A 19,428-nucleotide genomic window follows, 5' to 3' on the forward strand; every position below is an offset into this window, starting at 1 on the left:
GTATAATATCTGAATGTAGCTAGCTAGACTCTCTTAGCCGTATACATAGATGAACGCTTCTCCCTCTGTCATGGATGCCACGGTTGCCCTTAGTTTGAAGATGTTATCCGGAGACAATTGTTATATACAACAGCCTTTTGTGTTGTCTTTTCGACTCCCTCCACATTATTTGTAATCAAATGGCTGAATTTCTCCATCTCTTTAGCTATCATACTCTGCTTTCACCAGGCATTCCACTGATTTCAAAACTCTGTTCTCCAGAACGTGGAGCGCATTAGCAACTCTTATGCAGTTCTTTGTGATATCTTTCAAAAAAATCTGTGTTAGAAAGGATAAACTTATACATACTGAGCAGCTCATGTTATAGACCGAAGAATGCTACATGGCAGACCAATTACGATTTCATCACCCGGCATCTCCAGCCCATCATTATCTCAGCCAATCATGGCTAGCGGGAACTTTTTCTGTGTCTAAACCAACTAGGCTCGTAATGTAACCATTTTATTTGTATTTACAGATGGCATAGTTTGTTATTAAGGCACATGAAAGTTCCAGAAGGCATTTCTGCAAATGCTGCAAATGCATTTTGATAAAAAATATGTTCAAAAGCCTCTCCTGTAAAGTAGTGATGCGTGACATATGCCTAGTTTCCTGAAACGAGTCACATATTGACGTAGTAAAAAAAGTGTGTAAGAAAATATAAAGGATATTTCATTTTGAAACCCTCATATGAAACCCCAATGGTATTCATTTAGGGTTTATATTTGGGATGTTTTATAGCTTTGTCATTATTCTTTATTTTAAAATCATCTTGTTGAATTATTTAATATACTTTACATGTGATCATGCCACACATAGATAATGACCGACACCTGTGATAATCTGATGTACCCAAAAGGGCCACTAGATTGTGGTAGATTCAATAAAATCCTTGACTGATAACACAATTCTGGTAGTTTACTGATAAACTCTGAAGGTTTCCAGTAATATACCCTCCTTTTGCAACCCTACTCACTGTCCTCTGATCAGACCAATCCACTAGCCTCAAGGGGGAGTTTCTCACTCTTTACTGACAACAAATGCGTACCCTGGAAAGCGATAAGTTACTTCCTGTAACTGAGGTTATCAAGTATAATATTCTTTCTTTACCTTATGTTCTCTCTTGTCACATCCCCTTTCTCTCAATCCCCCCTAACTCTCTCCCCCCCCCCCCCCCCGCATCTGTCCTTCTTTCTCGCTCTCTCAGTGCCTGTCGTCAGTAGCCACGGCTCTCCAGAGTGGTTTCCTGCCCTACTGCGAGCCTGTGTACCAGCGCTGTGTTAACCTGGTGCAGAAGACCCTCGCTCAGACTATGGTGAGACACACGGGCACGCACGCACACAGTGTACATGCAGTGCATTCGGAAAGTATTCAGGCCCCTTGACTTTATCCACATTTTTGTTACGTTACAGCCTTATTCTAAAATGGATAAGATTCATTTTTAAAGGCCCACACCCTACAAAGTGTCTGTCTAGTGAATGATGTAAATGTTTGGCCTGGATTCTGGCTCCCCTAAATCAATCTGTTGCATGAGTAACTTTGTTTGTGTAGCGCAATGCTTGTTTTCTTGCCTGCAAGCAATATATTGTTTGTGCCAACTGGCTGCATGAGTTGGCACTGAACACACCATGGAGAGGCAATTGGCACAGATTGTGTGTGAGAACGTTCGGAAGACTATCTGCTTGCAGTAGGGTGTCATGCTTGGGGAATGTGGCATCTAATTATTTACAATCCCTCCTTTCCCAATTCTAATCCACACTCTCACTCCCTCTACCACTTGTCTACCCCCCCCCCATCCAGCTCCACCAGTCCCAGCCAGACCAGTACGAGGCCCCTGATAAGGACTTTATGATTGTGGCCCTGGACCTGCTCAGTGGATTGGCTGAAGGGTTGGGTGGCAACATCGAGCAGCTGGTCGCACGTAGCAACATCCTCACGCTCATGTACCAGTGCATGCAGGTAACCTGTGTCCTCACCTAGAGCTGTGACGATAAACCGAAAATTGCCGCCCTTGCCTTCCGCTTACCGCCGCATTTAGTTTACATCGGTCATTTTCAGTGTTTTTATTTATTTTTTATTTTTATTTTTTTTGCTACACAAAGTTGCTGTAGATTGTTCTAAAACCATTATTTGGTCAACAGGAATAGCCTATGGAATATGTTGATTCCTGCTACGAAGGTACTGTATCTGCCTGACCCCGTTTCGCTGTCGGCTGCTGTGTGAGCGAGCCATGCTCAATCTCTCCCCACTCTGGGCAAGGAGGGAGAGATGCATTCTGAGAAGCACAAGCATATGACCGTTGCTCAAAATGCTATTGTGGGAAAAATACCGTTTTCATAGCAACTACTGTTCTAGTTACATAGAGGAGAGTCACAGCTTTCTGTGATTTTTTTTAATCATGTATTTCTCACCTCATTAATATCGAGTTCATGGCACCAGTACATCCGGAGAAGGCTGTAGTTAGTATGGTTTTGATGCGCCCGCAGACCGCAGCGCACCATTTGCAGTGAATAGTAGCCTAGGCCTAGCACTGGAAAATGTGTGTCGGGCATCAGGCTACATTTACAGAATGATTCATCAATTAGCCTACATGGCTATCTAGCAACAATATCGTATTTAGAGTTAGCAATCTCGCTAAGTGTTTTGAGTTCCCACTTCCTCCGGTGGTGAATAATATAGCCTATATTGTAGGCCAATATGGACGAAGATGTCCGCAAATTCTCTGAAGAGCCAAAAAGACATCAGATAAGTCTGGCTCCAACATCAAAGGTTGCACATCAAAATATCAATCATGCATTTCCTGGATATGTTAGATGAAATGGCTTATTTTTTAAATCATAGGCTACCATCACAGTTGTCTGTCTTGGCACTGGCGCTAATGTAAAGTAACTATACATTAAATGTTATTTTTCGAAAAAATTGTATTAGTTATCGACAAATTCTCTCTACTCTCCCTCTTTCTCTCTCCCCCTCTTTCCTCGCTCTCTTCCTCTCTTTATCGTTTCCTCTCCCAACTCTTTTCCTCTCTCTCTCCCTCGCTTTCTCTTTCTCTCTCTCTTCCTTTCTCCATCTCCCCCTCTTTCGCTCTCTCGCTCTCTTTCTTTCTTTTTTCTTTTCTCTCTCTTCCTCCCACTCAGGACAAAATGCCTGAGGTGCGTCAGAGCTCCTTTGCTCTGCTGGGTGACCTGACTAAGGCTTGTTTCCTGCATGTAAAGCCATGCATTGGTAAGTACTCTTTTCTCTTAATCCACATTGGCAGTAACACACCGCTTAGTAGTCTAAATGTCAGGTTATCATTTACCGATGGTAAAAGCCTCTTTCTCTCCTATGCAGCTGATTTCATGCCTATATTAGGCACTAATCTGAACCCAGAATTGATATCGGTGTGCAACAATGCAACATGGGCAATCGGAGAGATATCTATACAAATGGGTGAGTGTCCGCAAAATGTCACAAAAGTCACACACACCAGCTTACATGCATTCTAATGAACACACACACGCACTCACACACAGCCTCCCTCACGGACCTTTTTCCACCTCTCCCCAGGTGCTGAGATGCAACCATATGTGGTCATGGTGCTGCACCAGCTGGTTGAGATCATCAACAGGCCCAACACCCCCAAGACCCTGCTGGAGAACACAGGTACCACAAGGTGGCACTTTGCTGAGCCCGCCAGCCACAGCGCAGGGAGGTGTCGCACGGTCCATCAGGCCTGCTCTGAGCATGTCCCAATCGTCCCTCCCTTCTCCAAAAGTGTGCACTTGTTCACTTCCCTTCATGGATTTGACAGGAAATTGCCCGTGCCAAGACTAATCCAAAGCGTTTACATTTTTGGGGAGTAGTGAACGAGTGCACACTTCAGGTGAAGGAGAGATTATTGGGACGCACCCTCTGACTGGAGAGAGGCCATTCATCTCTATCTGAAAGCCTCCCCAAGCCCTATGCCTTACAGGTTTCGCCGGTTTCGCCCAAATATTCCAACTCTTCCTACCAACCGATCTATTGCTTAGAGGCTCTGTTTATGGGCTGTTGGATCCCTGCTGAAGTAAATGAAATGTTGCTCAGGTGGAAAGAGCAACATTGGTTCCCACCCATTGTAATGGGTGGGAACCAGGTTTCCACCCATTACATATATATTTTTTTTCCCATTTATTCTCCCCAATTTCATTATTACGATCTTGTCTCGTCGCTGCAACTCACCAACGGGCTTGGGAGAGGCGAAGGTCGAGTCATGCGTCTTCCGAAAACATGACCCGCCAAACCACGCTCCTTACCTGACAACCGAAGTCAGCCTGTAGGCACCCGGGCTGCGTCAAGGAGTTGCTAGAGCGCGATGAGCCAATAGACCGCTCACTCGGGAGGCCTCCTGAAATCCTTTTATGCGAGTAAAGTACATGTCGGATAAAAAATGTCACGACAGGCCTGATGGGAATTGCACATTTTGTCTAAACTTTCCAAATGTTGCCAAAACAAAATACGCTAGACAAGGTGGTCTATTTGTCGGTAAAATTTGTTGTGCGAGAAATGGTGTCGGAAACTAGACTGGCGACCCACACTAAATTCTTCCGCTGCTCTTTCATTCGCTACATACTTTAGTCTGCAATCATTGGAAGTAATTTGTGGTGACGATGGGCATTGTACAAAAGTCATCATCGATTGTATCATCTCCAACCAATCAGATTATCAAAGCCAATGACGATTTTTCAAACTGCCACTTTACCCACGTGTGTTCTGGCTCTGGCCCAACCCATCAGTTTCTGGACCAATCGGATGGCCCTGAATTTGTTCGCATTCGGTGACGCGTCAGGGAGTTACTCAGATCCAGACTCATTTCAGAGAAGAAACTGATGTCCATGGGAGTGGTGTACCGTTTGGCCGAGGCAAGGCGTCTGGGTAGCCAGGCACGGTTGAAACCCCTTTATGCACAAATATTTATATAATAACCATCATATCGAATTTAAACTTGGAGTAACGTGATGATATGTTATGTAGTCCTCCCACTACGACTCGGGAAAGCATGCAGTTTATTAGGCTACAGATGAAATAAGTTATGAACTTCACAGGGTGGTGAATGTGCACGGTGATGAGCTTGATGCTCCTTACCAATAAATATTGAGGGTCTTATTCTGGTGACATGAGGATTGATGGCTGTTTGACGAGGGGGGAAAAATGTATGCTCTTAGCATGTAGGTATCCTACCTGCACTGTATCTGCAAGCTGTTGGTTAGAGTACACAAATGTGAAGACCAGAGTGGGCACATTTGCAATATAACGGAACATTTGTTGTGATAAAACCATCAGTAGAGTTGAAAATGCGATAGAAACCAATTTAACTTGTGTTTCTTTATTCGTTACATGGGAATTTAACCCCAAACGTTATTTTATATGCACTACGTCATCACGCATAGCCTTTTATCCGCAACAAGTCAATTTGATGGAAACACATCGCTGGTGTGAAAATGCGCATATTGTTTTTATGCAGATTTTATAATATTAGCATGAAAATCTGTCGCCAATTGGATGGAAAACTAGCTTATGGACTGAGAATCTTTGGAAAGTTTTTAAAAAACCGAGCGAACCCTGTAAGTGTACAGTCTTGGCGTGATTAACTGAAATGAATTGATTCTATTGTACCTGTGGTTGTCAGCTTTTTCTAGCTGTATTTCTATTCAAGGGAAGTTGAAGTGTTGAGCAGCATCAGTAGCTGACGCTGAGGCCTTAACTGAGACAGATGAGTGTCTCCCAACCTCACTTATAGTTAAACGCTTAAAGAGTTCATACGGTTAATTGAATGTTTACTGAACACTCGGATAATAGTAATGAATAATAATAACTAGTCTTCTTTGCTGATTTGAGGAAAGAGCTAATCCCACCCTAAACATGTTTGTGGTGTTCAAATGTTATAGCACCTACACTTAGCAAACAAACCTTCGGTTACACTCTGCTCTTATTTAGAAGCTCTATTCGAATTGTAAACTGTGCTTGGGAAAGCCAAAATGGCCGCCTGACATAAACTAGAACTGCTGAGCCAAAATGAGGGTGAAGTGTAACCTGCTTAACTAACCCTACCAAGAAAAACGAGGGAATTTGTAGATGTTGTTCTGTTTGTCAGTTTATTTGTTTTTAGTTACTGTTTTTTTTAAATGTGAATGCATATCTGCCAATAGATGTTGAATGTTGTTTAGTGAAAGGATGGCAAATGTTTGATGCAGGATACGTGATGGCTTGATGGAGCCATAGCACTATGCTGTTGAGCTCAGACCACTGCCATTCTATTTAAGTATGATAACTTGAAACATAAACCCCTGTTTCCATTTGGTTTCCCAATCTCAATTTTTCCCCTAACCAATCAAAACATTCAGAAATATATTCATGTTGATTATCTTATACCTCACCAATTTGATCATTCAGAGCACTTTTAAAGCACATTTAATGTCACATCAACACTAAAATTGAGGTGGATTGGGTTTGAGGCCATATATAGCTATAACTCCTCCCCTCCACCCTCATTTGAAACGAATCAGCCTATCCTGCACTGAACTCGATTTCTAATGAGCCTATCATCTGCTTTCTGCATGTCTCATTGGACTGTTCATAAATGCCTGTTTCTTAATGAGAATGTTGCATAGTTTTGTGTCTCTTAAACTTAGGTCCTCTCTGCCTCTTCATAAGAACCTGCTGTGCTGGATACTAGTCTCCTTCCATGTAGTTGGCTTGGAGTAATGTCATTTCTTTCCAACCAAAAGAAAAAGTTTCTGTTTCTTTAAGGAAAGATGAACCTTTTTGTGAGTTTAAGGGAGAACCCTATGAAAGCTCAATTCCCAGCTATCAACTTTGAGAGGAATAATAACCGTGTAAACATTCCACGCTGGCAGTTAACTAATGACTTCACATTTACACATTTTTATTTTGGAGAGAGGAGTTTGTTGCAAGAGAACAGGGGCCATTTCGCCATTCGTATTTCTGACGTATTTCTGACGTCCGAGCAGGCATGTTGCCGTTTGATTGATATTGTGTCGTCAAAGTGTTCTCCCTTAAATATTTTTTTTGTTTTTACTATCTTAAATTCCACCCCAGTAGTGAGCGGGGCAGTAATAATCAACACTAGTGAATTCTTCTGTTTATTATCATGCACAGATTCTGTTGATTTATGTTTCTGAGTTGTTTGTTTTTTTTCTTTATTTTTTTCTCCTCATTGCTCATGTCTTGGTTGGCGTTTGGTGGTGTATAACCGTGATTGCGTTACCTTAGCAATAACAATTGGTCGTCTTGGTTACGTTTGTCCTCAAGAGGTGGCACCGATGCTACAGCAGTTTATAAGACCCTGGTGTGTATTATTCAATATTTTTATTTTATTCATTTCCTCTGGGTCTGTCGCTCCCTGTCCTGTCATTCTCGCTTTTCCCTGTCACTGTCTCTCTCTCGCTCTCTCGCTCTCTCGCTCTCTCGCTCTCTCGCTCTCTCGCTCTCTCGCTCTCTCGCTCTCTCGCTCTCTCGCTCTCTCGCTCTCTCGCTCTCTCGCTCTCTCGCTCTCTCGCTCTCTCGCTCTCTCGCTCTCTCGCTCTCTCGCTCTCTCGCTCTCTCTCTCTCTCTCTCTCTCGCTCTCGCTCTCGCTCTCGCTCTCGCTCTCGCTCTCGCTCTCGCTCTCGCTCTCTTCATCCCTCTTTCTTTCTAAAATAAGTATTTTCTGTTTCTCCTGAATCAGTCTGTAAGCATTGCCAACCATGTGACTAATCCTGTCCTCTTTTAGGTCCCCTCAGTCTGTGATTTTTATTTTTGCCTCAGTAGCACCGTCATGTATTTGATACATTATTGGTTTATTTATTTTACTTTTTTTGTTGTCGTTGTTAATTGTCGGTAACTACTAATTAGTGCATGGGATTCAGATTGTCACATGCCTGCTGGTTCAGAACGAGAAAGGGAAAACAAACGGCTTCCCAAAAATTCCAGACGCATTCCCCAAAGAATTCCCAAAAGCATTTCCAGATCATTCCTAAATCCCCCCCCCCCCTCGTCCAATAGTCCTCCAGCTGCACATGCTTATCCCAGAATTACTCAAAAAAGTTATAGTAAAGGCTTCCCTGAATGCCATTATCGGCCAAAGTGAAGTTATTTTAAGTGATAAAGCAGCTTTAGTGACTCACGTGTAAGTGAATAGAGTTAAGTGCTTTCGCACAGTCTCAGGAGGACAGGTTTGTTTGATCTGCATGCACAATTCTGATACTGTTTTAGATAACCGGAGAGAAATACCTTTTCTCTCCACAAGAATGTGTTGTACCGAACTAAGTAGTCTTTGTAAAAGTACTTCCGGTAGTATCAAGTCTTCGAAAGATCTAAAAGGTCGTAGATTGAATCCACATGTAGAGAGTAAAAAGTTGACATTTAATATACTATAGGTTCTATTTATTAAAATGTTTACAGTAACATATAATCAACAAAACCCTTTGAGGCAATATGTAGTATTTTAAAATGTATTTTACTTATACATGACATTTCATAGTGGAATTTATGTTTTTGAATTGTGTTGGAATGTATTAGTGAAAAGTAATAGTAATATGGCATACCTGTACAAGTAAGTTATTGAATGCAGGCAATGGTAACTTCAGAGTGCTATAAGGGTATTGAATTGTAATTCTATGCAGTACTTAAAGGCAGCCCTGCTGGCCTGGTGTAAAACGTGGCTGTTCCTGTTGGCAGGTGTACCTCTTTACGTAACATAAGAGACAATGAGGAGAAAGACTCAGCGTTCCGAGGCATCTGCACTATGATCAGTGTCAACCCAGGAGGAGTTGTGCAGGTGAGGCCCCTAGGCAACGCTGCCCTCTTGAGGATAATGTATGAACTGCACTTTTCATGGCCCATTCAGTTGGGGACTAAGAAAAATAAAGGAACTGCATTACTGGTTAGATGGCCCCATTTTTAGTGAACGATGTTAGTTGTAAAAGTTGTCTCAAGCCAGACTTTTTCTCATTTCCTCCAGGATTTTATATTTTTCTGTGATGCTGTGGCCTCATGGGTAAATCCAAAGGATGATCTGCGTGACATGTTTGGCAAGGTAATAACTGATCGTGACTGTGGCCTTTTTCATTTGGGCAAAATTCCGTCCACTCTCTTCCGTGACCCGGAAACTTGTAAGTGGTTGAGGAGAGTGTCAATTTCTTAGTAGGTAAGCGGGTGATAGCCATGATAGCCAGTCCTTTTATGGAACAGTTTTGACATCTGCCACACACCCTTTGAAGCAGTTGTTTTCTCAAAGGAGAAAAGCATGCAAACGTTTAAAAATGATATCCTACTTATACGTGGATCTATAAAATGTCTTGCACAACTAGCCACATTAGTTTTATGACTTTACACATTTTATTTTGGGATTCCACCCCTGTAAACGTAATTTGCCTGATGACGCGCGAGTGGAGTTATTTCATACAAGCACATTTTCGTCCACGTTCCTTCACATCGCCACCTCTCCTCGATTACCTTTGACCTTTTTCAAAAGGAGGCGAGCGTGGAAGGTGGAGCGAGGACGCAGGAGTTGAGCAACTCCAATTGAGAAAAGGCCTATGTACCATGGGCCAAGACTGAGTACCTGTGTGTGAGAAAGGAGAAGATGAGATTATCCTGATCCACAATGCATGTGTGTGCATAGCTTTGTGCGTACATTGTAATTATGTGTTGATATTTTCAGATCCTCCATGGGTTCAAGAACCAGGTGGGCGAGGAGAACTGGGGGCGTTTCTCAGACCAGTTCCCTCTGCCTCTGAAGGAACGACTGGCAGCCTTCTACGGGGTGTAACGCTTTCCATAGGAACAGGCCTGTTCAAGAGGGTAAGTCGCACATTCATGTTTAAAAATGGTTGAAAATCTAATTAGAGCTGAGATATCGGATCTAAGGCATTTTCGTATCTCCTCAGTTTGTCATCCACCTTATTTGAGCAAAACGATAAGCAAGCAAAACGAAGTTGATATACAGTACCTTCAGAAAGTATTCACACCCTTTGACTTTTTCCACATTATGTTGTGTTACAGCGTGAATTTAAAATGGATTAAATTGAGATTTTGTTTGTCACTGGCCTACACACAATACCCCATAATGTCAAAGTGGAATTATGTTTTTGGACATTTTTACAAATGAATTTAAAATTAAATGTCTTTAGTCAGTAAGTATTCAACCCCTTTGTTATGGCAAGCGTCAAATATTGGTTACAAATGTGCTTAACAAGTCACATAAGTTGCATGGACTCGCTCTGTGAAATAATAGTTTTTAACATGATTTTTGAATGACTAGCTCATCTCTGTACCCCACACATATAATTATCTGTAAGCTCCTTCAGGCGAGCAGTGAATTTCAAACACAGATTCAACCACAAAGAACAGGGAAGCCTGTACAGAATAACAATACACAGATATATACAGTTGAAGTTGGAAGTTTACATACACTTAGTTTTGAGTCATTAACTTGTTTTTCAACCACGCCACAAATTTCTTGCTTACAAACTATAGTTTTGGCAAGTCGGTTAGGACATCTACTTTGTGCATGACACAAGTAATTTTTCCAACAGTTGTTTACAGACAGGTTATTTCACTTATAATTCACTGTATCACAATTCCAGTGGGTCAGAGGTTTACATACGCTAAGTTGACTGTGCCTTTAAACAGCTTGGGAAATTCCAGAAAATGATGTCATGGCTTTAGAAGCTTCTGATAGGCTAATTGACATTATTTGAGTCAATTGGAGGTGTACGTGTGGATGTATTTCAAGGGCTACCTTCAAACTCAGTGCCTCTTTGCATGACATCATGGGAAAATCAACAGAAATCAGCCAACACCTCAGAAAACAATTGTAGACCTCCACAAGTCTGGTTCATCTTTGGGAGCAATTTCCAAATGCCTGAAATTACCACGTTCATCTGTACAAACAATAGTGCACAAGTATAAACACCATGGGACCACGCAGCCGTCATACCGCTCAGGAAGGAGATGCGTTCTGTCTCCTAGAGATGAATGGACTTTGGTGCGAAAAGTGCAAATCAATCCCAGAACAACAGCAATGGACCTTGTGGAAATGCTGGAGGAAACGGGTACAAACGTATCTATATCCACAGTAAAACGAGGCCTATATCGACATAACCTGAATGGCCGCTCAGCAAGGAAGAAGGCACTGCTCCAAAACCGCCATAAAAAAGCCAGACTACGGTTTGCAACTGCCCATGGGGACAAAGATTGTACTTTTTGGAGAAATGTCCTCTGGTCTGATAAAACAAAAATTTAACTGATTGGCTATAATGACCATTGTTATGTTTGGAGGAAAAAGGAGGAGGCTTGCAAGCCAAAGAACACCATCCCAAACGTGAAGCACGGGGGTGGCAGCATCATGTTGTGGGGGTGCTTTGCTGCAGGAGGGACTGGTGCACTTCACAATAGATGGCATCATGAGGTTGGAACATTATGGTGGTATATTGAAGCAACATAATAATGACCTGGGGCTGTTTCTCATGGTTCGTTCTAGGCCCCGTAGATCCAGTGAAGGGAAATCTGAACGCTACGGCATACAATGACATTCTAGATGATTCTGTGCTTCCAAATTTGTGGAAACAGTTTGGGGAAGGTCCTTTCCTGTTTCTACTTGACAATGTCCTCGTGCACAAAGCGAGGTCCATACAGAAATGGTTTTTAGAGATTGTTGTGGAAGAACTTGACTGCTCTGCACAGAGTCCTGACCTCAACCCCTTCAAACACTTTTGGGATGAATGGGAACGATGACTGCAAGCCAGGCCTAATCGCCCAACGTCAGTGCCTGACCTCACTAATGCTCTTGTAGGGTGAATGCAAGTCCCTGCAGCAATGTTCCAGCATCTAGTGGAAATCCTTCCCAGAAGAGTGGAGGCTGTTATAGCAGCAAAAGGGGGACCAATTCCATATTAATCCAATTCAATTTTGAAATGAAATGTTTGATGAGCAGGTGTCCACATACTTTTGGTAATATAGTGTATTTCAAAACATGCATCCTGTTTGCAACAAGGCACTAGAGTAATACTCCAAAAAATGTGGTAAAACAATTAACTTTATGCTCTGAATACAAAAATGTTATTTTGGGGCAAACCCAGTAACTGAGGACCACTCTCCATATTTTCAAGCATAGTGGTAGCTGGTATTATATTATGGGGATAAAAAAAATTACTTAATGGAGCTAAGTACAGGCAAAATCATAGAGGAAAACCTGGTTGTCTGCTTTCCACCAGACACTGGGCGACGAAGTCACCTTTCAGCAGGACAATAACCTAAAACACAAGGCCAAATCTACACTGGCGTTGCTTACCAAGAAGACATTGAATGTTAGTGGCTGAGTTAGTTTTCAATTAAATCTACTTGAAAATCTATTGCAATACTTAAATGGTTGTCTAGCAATGATCAACAACCAATTTGACAGAGCTTGAAGAATTTTGAAAATAATAATGGACAAATGTTGCACAATCCAGGTGTGGAAATCTCTTAGACTTATCCAGGAAGTCTCGCAGCTGTAATCGCTGCCAAAGGTGCTTCTACAAAGTATTGACTCAGGGGTTTGATTTACATGTAAATTAGATATTTCTGTATTTCATTTTCAATAAAAGCATGTTTCCCCTTTGTCATGTGTAGATGGGTGAGAAGGAAAATGTTTGAATCCATTCTGAATTTAGGCTGTAACATCCATATGTGGAGTAAGTGAAGGGTTTGAATACTTTCCGAAGGATCTGTATGTGTGGGGGATAGGCTTAAAGCATATTTTTCCATTAATATTGACTCCCTCTGTCTCTCTCCTACCAGGCCATTCACTATGGGAGACGACGGATGGGAACCTCTTATACCCAGGGAACATGTTACCCTTTACTGGGGGTAGGGTCTGCCAGCTGGGGAGGGAAGGGGGTGCAGACCGTGACCCCTCAACCTTCTGGGTGGGAGGGAGGTGTTAGCCAGCCGAGGTACTCAGCCCCCCCACGCAACAGGCGAGGGGGACATGGGGACCGGCGGGCCAAATTTATCAAGGGAGGAAAAATGTATTTAATCATTTCAACATCACAATCAGTAACGAAAAGATGTCAGCTTAGCCATTTTTGTTTAGTCTCTTTTTAAAATGTTCTTTCATCCAAGCTCTCCAGCGACGTTAAACAAAACAGAAAAAAGGGGGGGAAAGCTTTTGTTGTTTAGTGTGGTAAAATCATGGTTTTATATTTAGAGGGGGTAGTGCTGATTTTGAGGGTAAGCGGTCAGTGAAGAAGCGCTTTTAAATCAATACGTATCGGCCGGAAAGTGGTACTCAGAGGTAGGGGGAGGGAGGGTCTTGGTGTAGAACTAGACTGGAGGATACCAACCATAAAATGTATGTAGGGGTGGTTAAAAAAAATCAGGAAGTCGCATGGAAATGTTGTTAATGGTCTCAGACAACATAGTATCCTCAACAGCCAGGACGGCTGCTAGCAAAACAGCAGCGGAGGGTATTCGAGTAAAGGAAATGCTGATACTATCATTAATTTAAAAAATCGAACCAGCAAGTTTTTATTTTTTCTTTGGGAAACTGCCTCTACATATCTTAGAATAAGAATAGCATGTATTTTCTTGTATCAAATTAATTACATTGAGTTCATGAAAAATCTTGTCAGTGCATATTTAGAGTAATATCAGAGTTTAAATCTTTTTAGGCAGGTCAGAAGTTGTGTTGCCTAAACCAGTCAGTCAAACACACATCAGACAGAAGTGCATATGATTTTTTTATTTGTTGTGGTTGAAAGTGACTTGTCTTAAAAACAGGAAATAACTAAGTAGCATGCTTGCGTCAAAGTTGGAAGTGAGGACAGTGGGTGTACAACGGATATGTGTGGCCTCATCGGATAGTTGTGGTATTTCTTGTATAGCCCTGTGATAAGGTTTCTTAAACAACCATGTAGTTTCTCGTCTTTCTGGTTTTTGTCCCTCCACCACCCCTTTGTTTACCAGAGGCTTTCCCGTCAGTGTCTAGCATGAACCAGGTTTACAGTTTAGAAAACATACAGGTCTGGAAACGTTCTTTATATTCTCATCTAGTTGAATCCATCTAGCAGGGTTTTGGTTGTGATTCTCAAAAGAGACCGTGAACACCGCTTCGTACATGTCATAACTTTTTAAGGTAAACTTTCTCAGGCTGCCTCTGTTCTGTGCTGTGGAAGTGACGTGTTCTCTGCATGCATGGACGTTTTACTAGTGGCCATAATATCAGACTCTTAGATGCTTACCTGACTCTTGACTCGTATTGTTTAAAATCTCAATTTCCAGCTTTCTCACCTTTCTGAAAACCAAACTTGGAATCGTGGCGACGTATTTCTGACCTTGTCAGAGGGAGGTAAGGAGAGGGGTAGAGAAAGGGCATACAGGCCTGTAGCTGGACGTGTTCATCCTTTGTTTCTTGAGTATTACTACTGTGACTATGGCACTGTCTTGATAGCGTGTCTGTCTCTGACCTTGGTTGGTTGTCGATCCAAAACTCAACAGCAAGCAAATCGTTGTTTTAAATGATTTTTTTTTCTTCTTCTGTACTGTTTTTTTCTGTTATTGTTGCTTTGCTTTTTGTTTTAAAAGCATGACCTTTGAGGATGATTGTAATGACCGTTTTGAATGCAGCGTACTCTAATGCTTGATCCCTTGCGTGTTGGTGGCCCTTTACTTCCCAAACCATTTAGTTGACGTACAATATTGGACCTTGTATCTCATACATACCTGCAGGAGCATTTTTTTCCTTAACCTTTTACCTGTAGCCCACATCCAAATGTATTATCTTGTTAAATACTGTGAAGCTTGAACAATTTTTTTTGTTCCTTTTTTGTTTTGGATTGTTATTGTTTTGACTGAAGTCTTGAAGTCGTTGATTGCCTGAATGTATCCCATGGTGGGCAGGGATTGGGTGGGGGAGAAAGCAGCTTTATGCCCAACCAACTAATCAGATTCACTCTGTAGGTCAGAGTAATCATTGTAGTATTTTGTCCCCCTCACAAAGAACATTAGAAGCACTTGTTCAAACAGACTACACATAAATGCATACTTTAGTAGACCCACACATTTACGTACTCATAAAGCATTCATTTACAGGAGACTTATAACACTAAACACCTCATGTATTAGTTCACTGGGTATTCGATATGGTATAGTCACTTCTAAAGTATGTATATGTTTTAACTTGTGTGGGTGTATTTGACCTGTTTTAAATATAATATTCTCAATATCAGAGATGCTCTAAAAGATCATTGGTGTAAACTAAGCCTGGATATGAAGTACTGCAGATATTGCCACAAACCCTTTCCAAAGCCAACAAACTAAGGTTATTATTATTATACATTTTGTATTATTGTTATTTTTGTAACTGCGTATTGATGGGGGTTTTCCTCATTGGTAACATGTAGTTAATGGGACATTTTAACACTAGTAAAACCCCAAAAATGATGGGGTATGTCAAGTTAGCCTGGATCCAAACTGGATTGTTCCTTTTCACTTCACCAGGCTAATGTCAAGTAACACACATAAGACATCATGGGATATATGGAGGCACTTGTTTCTGTAGTTTTTGTTTTTGTGCCATGTCTGTTGTGTCCCGAAGTTGAAATTAATTTAGTTTTTGTCACATTCCAGCTGTTTGGCATGTTAAAAATTGGATGAGGCATGGCTTGATTGGTTTTGTCCTACCACTACTTATCACACTGAATACAAACACAGAGGGCTGGTTTCCGAGACACAGGTTAAACCTAGTGGTGGACTAAAAAACATGGTGAATGGAGAATATCCACTGAAATATTTGTTTAGTCCAGGACTTAGCTTTATCTGTGTCCCCCGCAAAACCGCCCCAAAAAGTATGGGGGGAAAAATCATAAAACAATCGCTGTTGGTGTGCAGTTTTACCGATATTGCCGCTGCTATGATGTAGTTTCTTTACTTGAATATTTGTTTGTAGTAACCTCAGGAGGTTATGTTTACCGTTATTTTTCTTGTTCTTGTTTTCCAAATGTATGCCTTTTTTCCATCTCCCTTTACCGATAAGAGATTAGTAAGCCTCTCCTGCTTTAACCCTTGAATACAGAGCATATACCTGTCCATGGATGTTCAGTTCACTGTGTTTGATGTGTGTGCTAGCTCACCATTTAAGACACTGAGACTTACACACACCCAGAGTCGGTGTCAAAGAATAATTCTAGATATACACAGACATTCAAATTGACTTACAACTTTGAGGAATATGAAATTAGGAAGAGAACTTGCACATAATTAATGCAACTGTGGCAACGTGAGTGTAAGACATTTCTAGATGGTGTTCAAATGTAATATGTACATGATGCCTCGATAACAGCTGGATGAGTTGTAATGATGGTGATTCATGTTTTCCAATAATGGAAAAAAAGACCTTGCACATTATGCGAAAAACAAATGTGCTCATGGCTTCTTACAGCTTTGTTTGCAAATTGAGGTCTTTCATTTTGAAGAAGAGGGGTGCTTATTCTCTTTTTACGGCACCAACCAACCGCAGTAGAATGTCTCATTTAAAGAACACCTCTAACAATAGCCTATGACCTTCCTTCAGCCATGAGAAAATAAACTTGACTAGAATTTCTCCCAAGTCTGCCTTCACCCTTTTTGCTGAATAATGTAAGAAACAAGTGATTTATTTATATACAGTACCAGTCAAAAGTTTGGAAACACCTACTCATGAAAGGATTTTTATTTATTTTTACTATTTTCATTCCTTGTAGAATAATAGTGAAGACATCAAAACTATGAAATAGCACATGTGGCCATGTAGTAACGAAAAAATCAAAACATTTCAAATTCTATAAAGTAGCCACCCTTTGCCTTTGACAGCTTGACACACTTGGCATTCTCTCAACCAACTTCATGAGGAGGTCACCTGGAATGCTTTTCCAACAGTCTTGAAGGAGTTACCACATATGCTGAGCACTTTTTGGCTGCTTTTCCTTCACTCTGCGGTCCAACTCATCCCAAACCATCTCAATTGGGTTGAGGTAGGGTGATTGTGGAGGCCAGGTCATCTGATGCAGCAGTCCATCACTCTCCTTGGTCAAATAGCCCTTAACACAGCCTGGAGGTGTGTTGGGTCATTATCCTGTTGAAAAACAAATGATAGGCCCACTAAGCACAAACCAGATGGGATGGCGTATAGTTGCAGAATACTGTGGTAGCCATGCTTGTTTAGTGTGCCTTGAATTCTAAATAAATCAGTGTCACCAGCAAAGCACCATAACTCCACCACCTCCATGCTTCACGGTGGGAACCACACATGCAGAGATCATCCGTTCACCTCTGCGTCTCAAAGACACGACGGTTGGAACCAAAAATCTTATATTTGGACTCATTAGACCAAAGGACATATTTCCACTGGTCTAATGTCCATTACTCGTGTTTCTTGGCCCAAGCAAGTCTGTTCCTCTTATTGGTGTCCTTTAGTAATGGTTTCTTTGCAGCAATTCGACCACGAAGGCCTGATTTCATGCAGTCTCTGAACAGTTGATGTTGAGATGTGTCTGTTACTTGAACTCTGAAGCATTTATTTTGGCTGCAATCTGAGGTGCAGTTAATTGCAGATTTCTGATGCTGGTAACTCTAATGAACTTATCCTCTGCAGCAGCGGTAACTCTGAGTCTTCCTTTCCTATGGCGGTCCTCAATGGAGCCAGTTTCATCATAGCGCTTGATGGTTTTTGCGACTGCACTTGACTCTTTCAAAGTTCTGTACATTTTCTGTATTGACTGACCTTCGTGTCTTAAAGTAATGATGGACCGTCGTTTCTTTTTGCTTATTTGAGATGTTCTTGCCATAAGATGGACTTGGTCTCTTACCAAATAGGGCTATCTTCTGTACACCACCCCTACCTTGTCACAACACAACTGATTTGGCTCAAATGCATTAAGAAGGAAACAAATTCCACCAATCAACTTTTAACAAGGCACACCTGTTAATTTAAATGCATTCCAGGTGACTACCTCATGAAGCTGGTTGAGAGAATGCCAAGAGTGTGCAAAGCTGTCAAGGCAAAGGGTGGCTACTTTGAAGAATCTCAAATATAAAATATTTAACACTTTTGTTACTACATGATTCCATATGTGTTATTTCACAGTTTTGAACTATTATTCTACAACTATTATTCTACAATGTAAAAATTAAGACAAACCCTTGAATGAGTAGGCGTGTCCAAACCTTTGACTGGTTTCTGTAAATGCTGCTGAAGTTTTAAAGGCCTAGTGCAGTCAAACTTTATTTAACTGTTTTATATATATATTTCCACACTATGAGGCTGGAATAATACTGTGAAAATTATAATGCCCTTTTAGTGTGAGAGGTTTTTGAAAAGGCCACCTGAAATTTCAGCCTGTTTTGGTGGGATGGAGTTTTGGCCTTCCATGGTGACATCACCATGAGGTAAATTAGCTAATAGACCAATAAGAAAGAGGGTTATAAACCTCTCTGCCAATAACAGCTAATTTTAAGTTTTCCCCACTCCCAGACAGTCCAAGCAAAATTTTAGCTTGAGAAATTGATCTTTGCTAAGAAGCTATTTTTGTTTATTTTGGACCATTTTAATTGAAAGCGTTGGGCCAGTAACTGAAAGGTCACTGTTTTGAATCCCGAGCCGGCTAGGAGAAAAATATGTCTGTGCCCTTGAGCATGGCATTTAACCCTAATTGCTCCTGTAAATCGCTCTGGATAAGCGCGTCTACTAAATAACTAAAATGTACTTAATTGTTTCCCAGAAATGATTTGATAGTGAGATAAAAACAGCTGCATTTGACCCTTTTTTTAAAGGTAAAATAATTTTTGGGGCCACCAAATATTTTGGATCATGCAAAGAATCTATATTGTATTGTAGTAATTTTGTAATGACATTTGTATGATGTGATGGATGTTAACGGTAATCTCTACTTGGATCTGTACATAGTTGAGAATAAATTGTTTACTTACATCTGGGACTGCTGTTTTCTGTTACTTTCGTTTTACAATTTTAAATGCACTTTAAATAAAGTTTAAATTTGATCTAATGGTTTTGAACCTGGTAAACATCAGGTCGGATAGACCAGTTATCGATTACCCCCATTGACCCCATACTTTCATCCACCGTAGACAATTAGAGGCGAGGTGGTTGTGTAGATGACGACAGTGTAATGTCCCTATGGAGGAGCCCATTGCAGCCTAGTGTACCCAGATAAGTGTGTTAATGGGAACTACATGGCTAGGGAAAGATCTACCACTCTGACATAGCATCACCAGTCTTAAGACGTTCTTTAAGAGCAGGGTTTCTCTATCTCCCATTCATGCGATAATGACTGAACAGTAGTAGTTGACAGGCACCAAGAGGTCCACCGAAGAGAATAGCCCACATGA

At 41.2% G+C, this 19,428-nt stretch overlaps 1 protein-coding gene across 2 annotated transcripts in view; it reads left to right on the forward strand.

The window, feature by feature from the left end:
* Nucleotides 1–19,009, forward strand: part of tnpo1 (transportin 1) — a 60,971-nt gene extending 41,962 nt beyond the window's left edge. Inside the window, exons 16-25 of one of the 2 annotated variants that reach the window (XM_071363366.1) lie at nt 1,247–1,354; nt 1,840–1,998; nt 3,177–3,264; nt 3,373–3,471; nt 3,589–3,684; nt 7,294–7,369; nt 8,740–8,839; nt 9,023–9,097; nt 9,725–9,864; nt 12,844–19,009. In XM_071363366.1, the coding sequence (XP_071219467.1) occupies nt 1,247–1,354; nt 1,840–1,998; nt 3,177–3,264; nt 3,373–3,471; nt 3,589–3,684; nt 7,294–7,369; nt 8,740–8,839; nt 9,023–9,097; nt 9,725–9,832 (909 nt within the window). In that variant the 3' untranslated portion in view covers nt 9,833–9,864; nt 12,844–19,009. Of the gene's footprint in view, nt 1–1,246; nt 1,355–1,839; nt 1,999–3,176; nt 3,265–3,372; nt 3,472–3,588; nt 3,685–7,293; nt 7,370–8,739; nt 8,840–9,022; nt 9,098–9,724; nt 9,865–12,843 lie in introns of those variants that run through there. The other variant, XR_011670374.1, reaches the window with a different exon arrangement.
* The last annotated feature ends 419 nt before the right edge of the window (nt 19,010–19,428 follow it).

Source organism: Salvelinus alpinus, chromosome 24, assembly GCF_045679555.1.
Source record: "Salvelinus alpinus chromosome 24, SLU_Salpinus.1, whole genome shotgun sequence".
Lineage (NCBI taxonomy): Eukaryota > Metazoa > Chordata > Actinopteri > Salmoniformes > Salmonidae > Salvelinus > Salvelinus alpinus.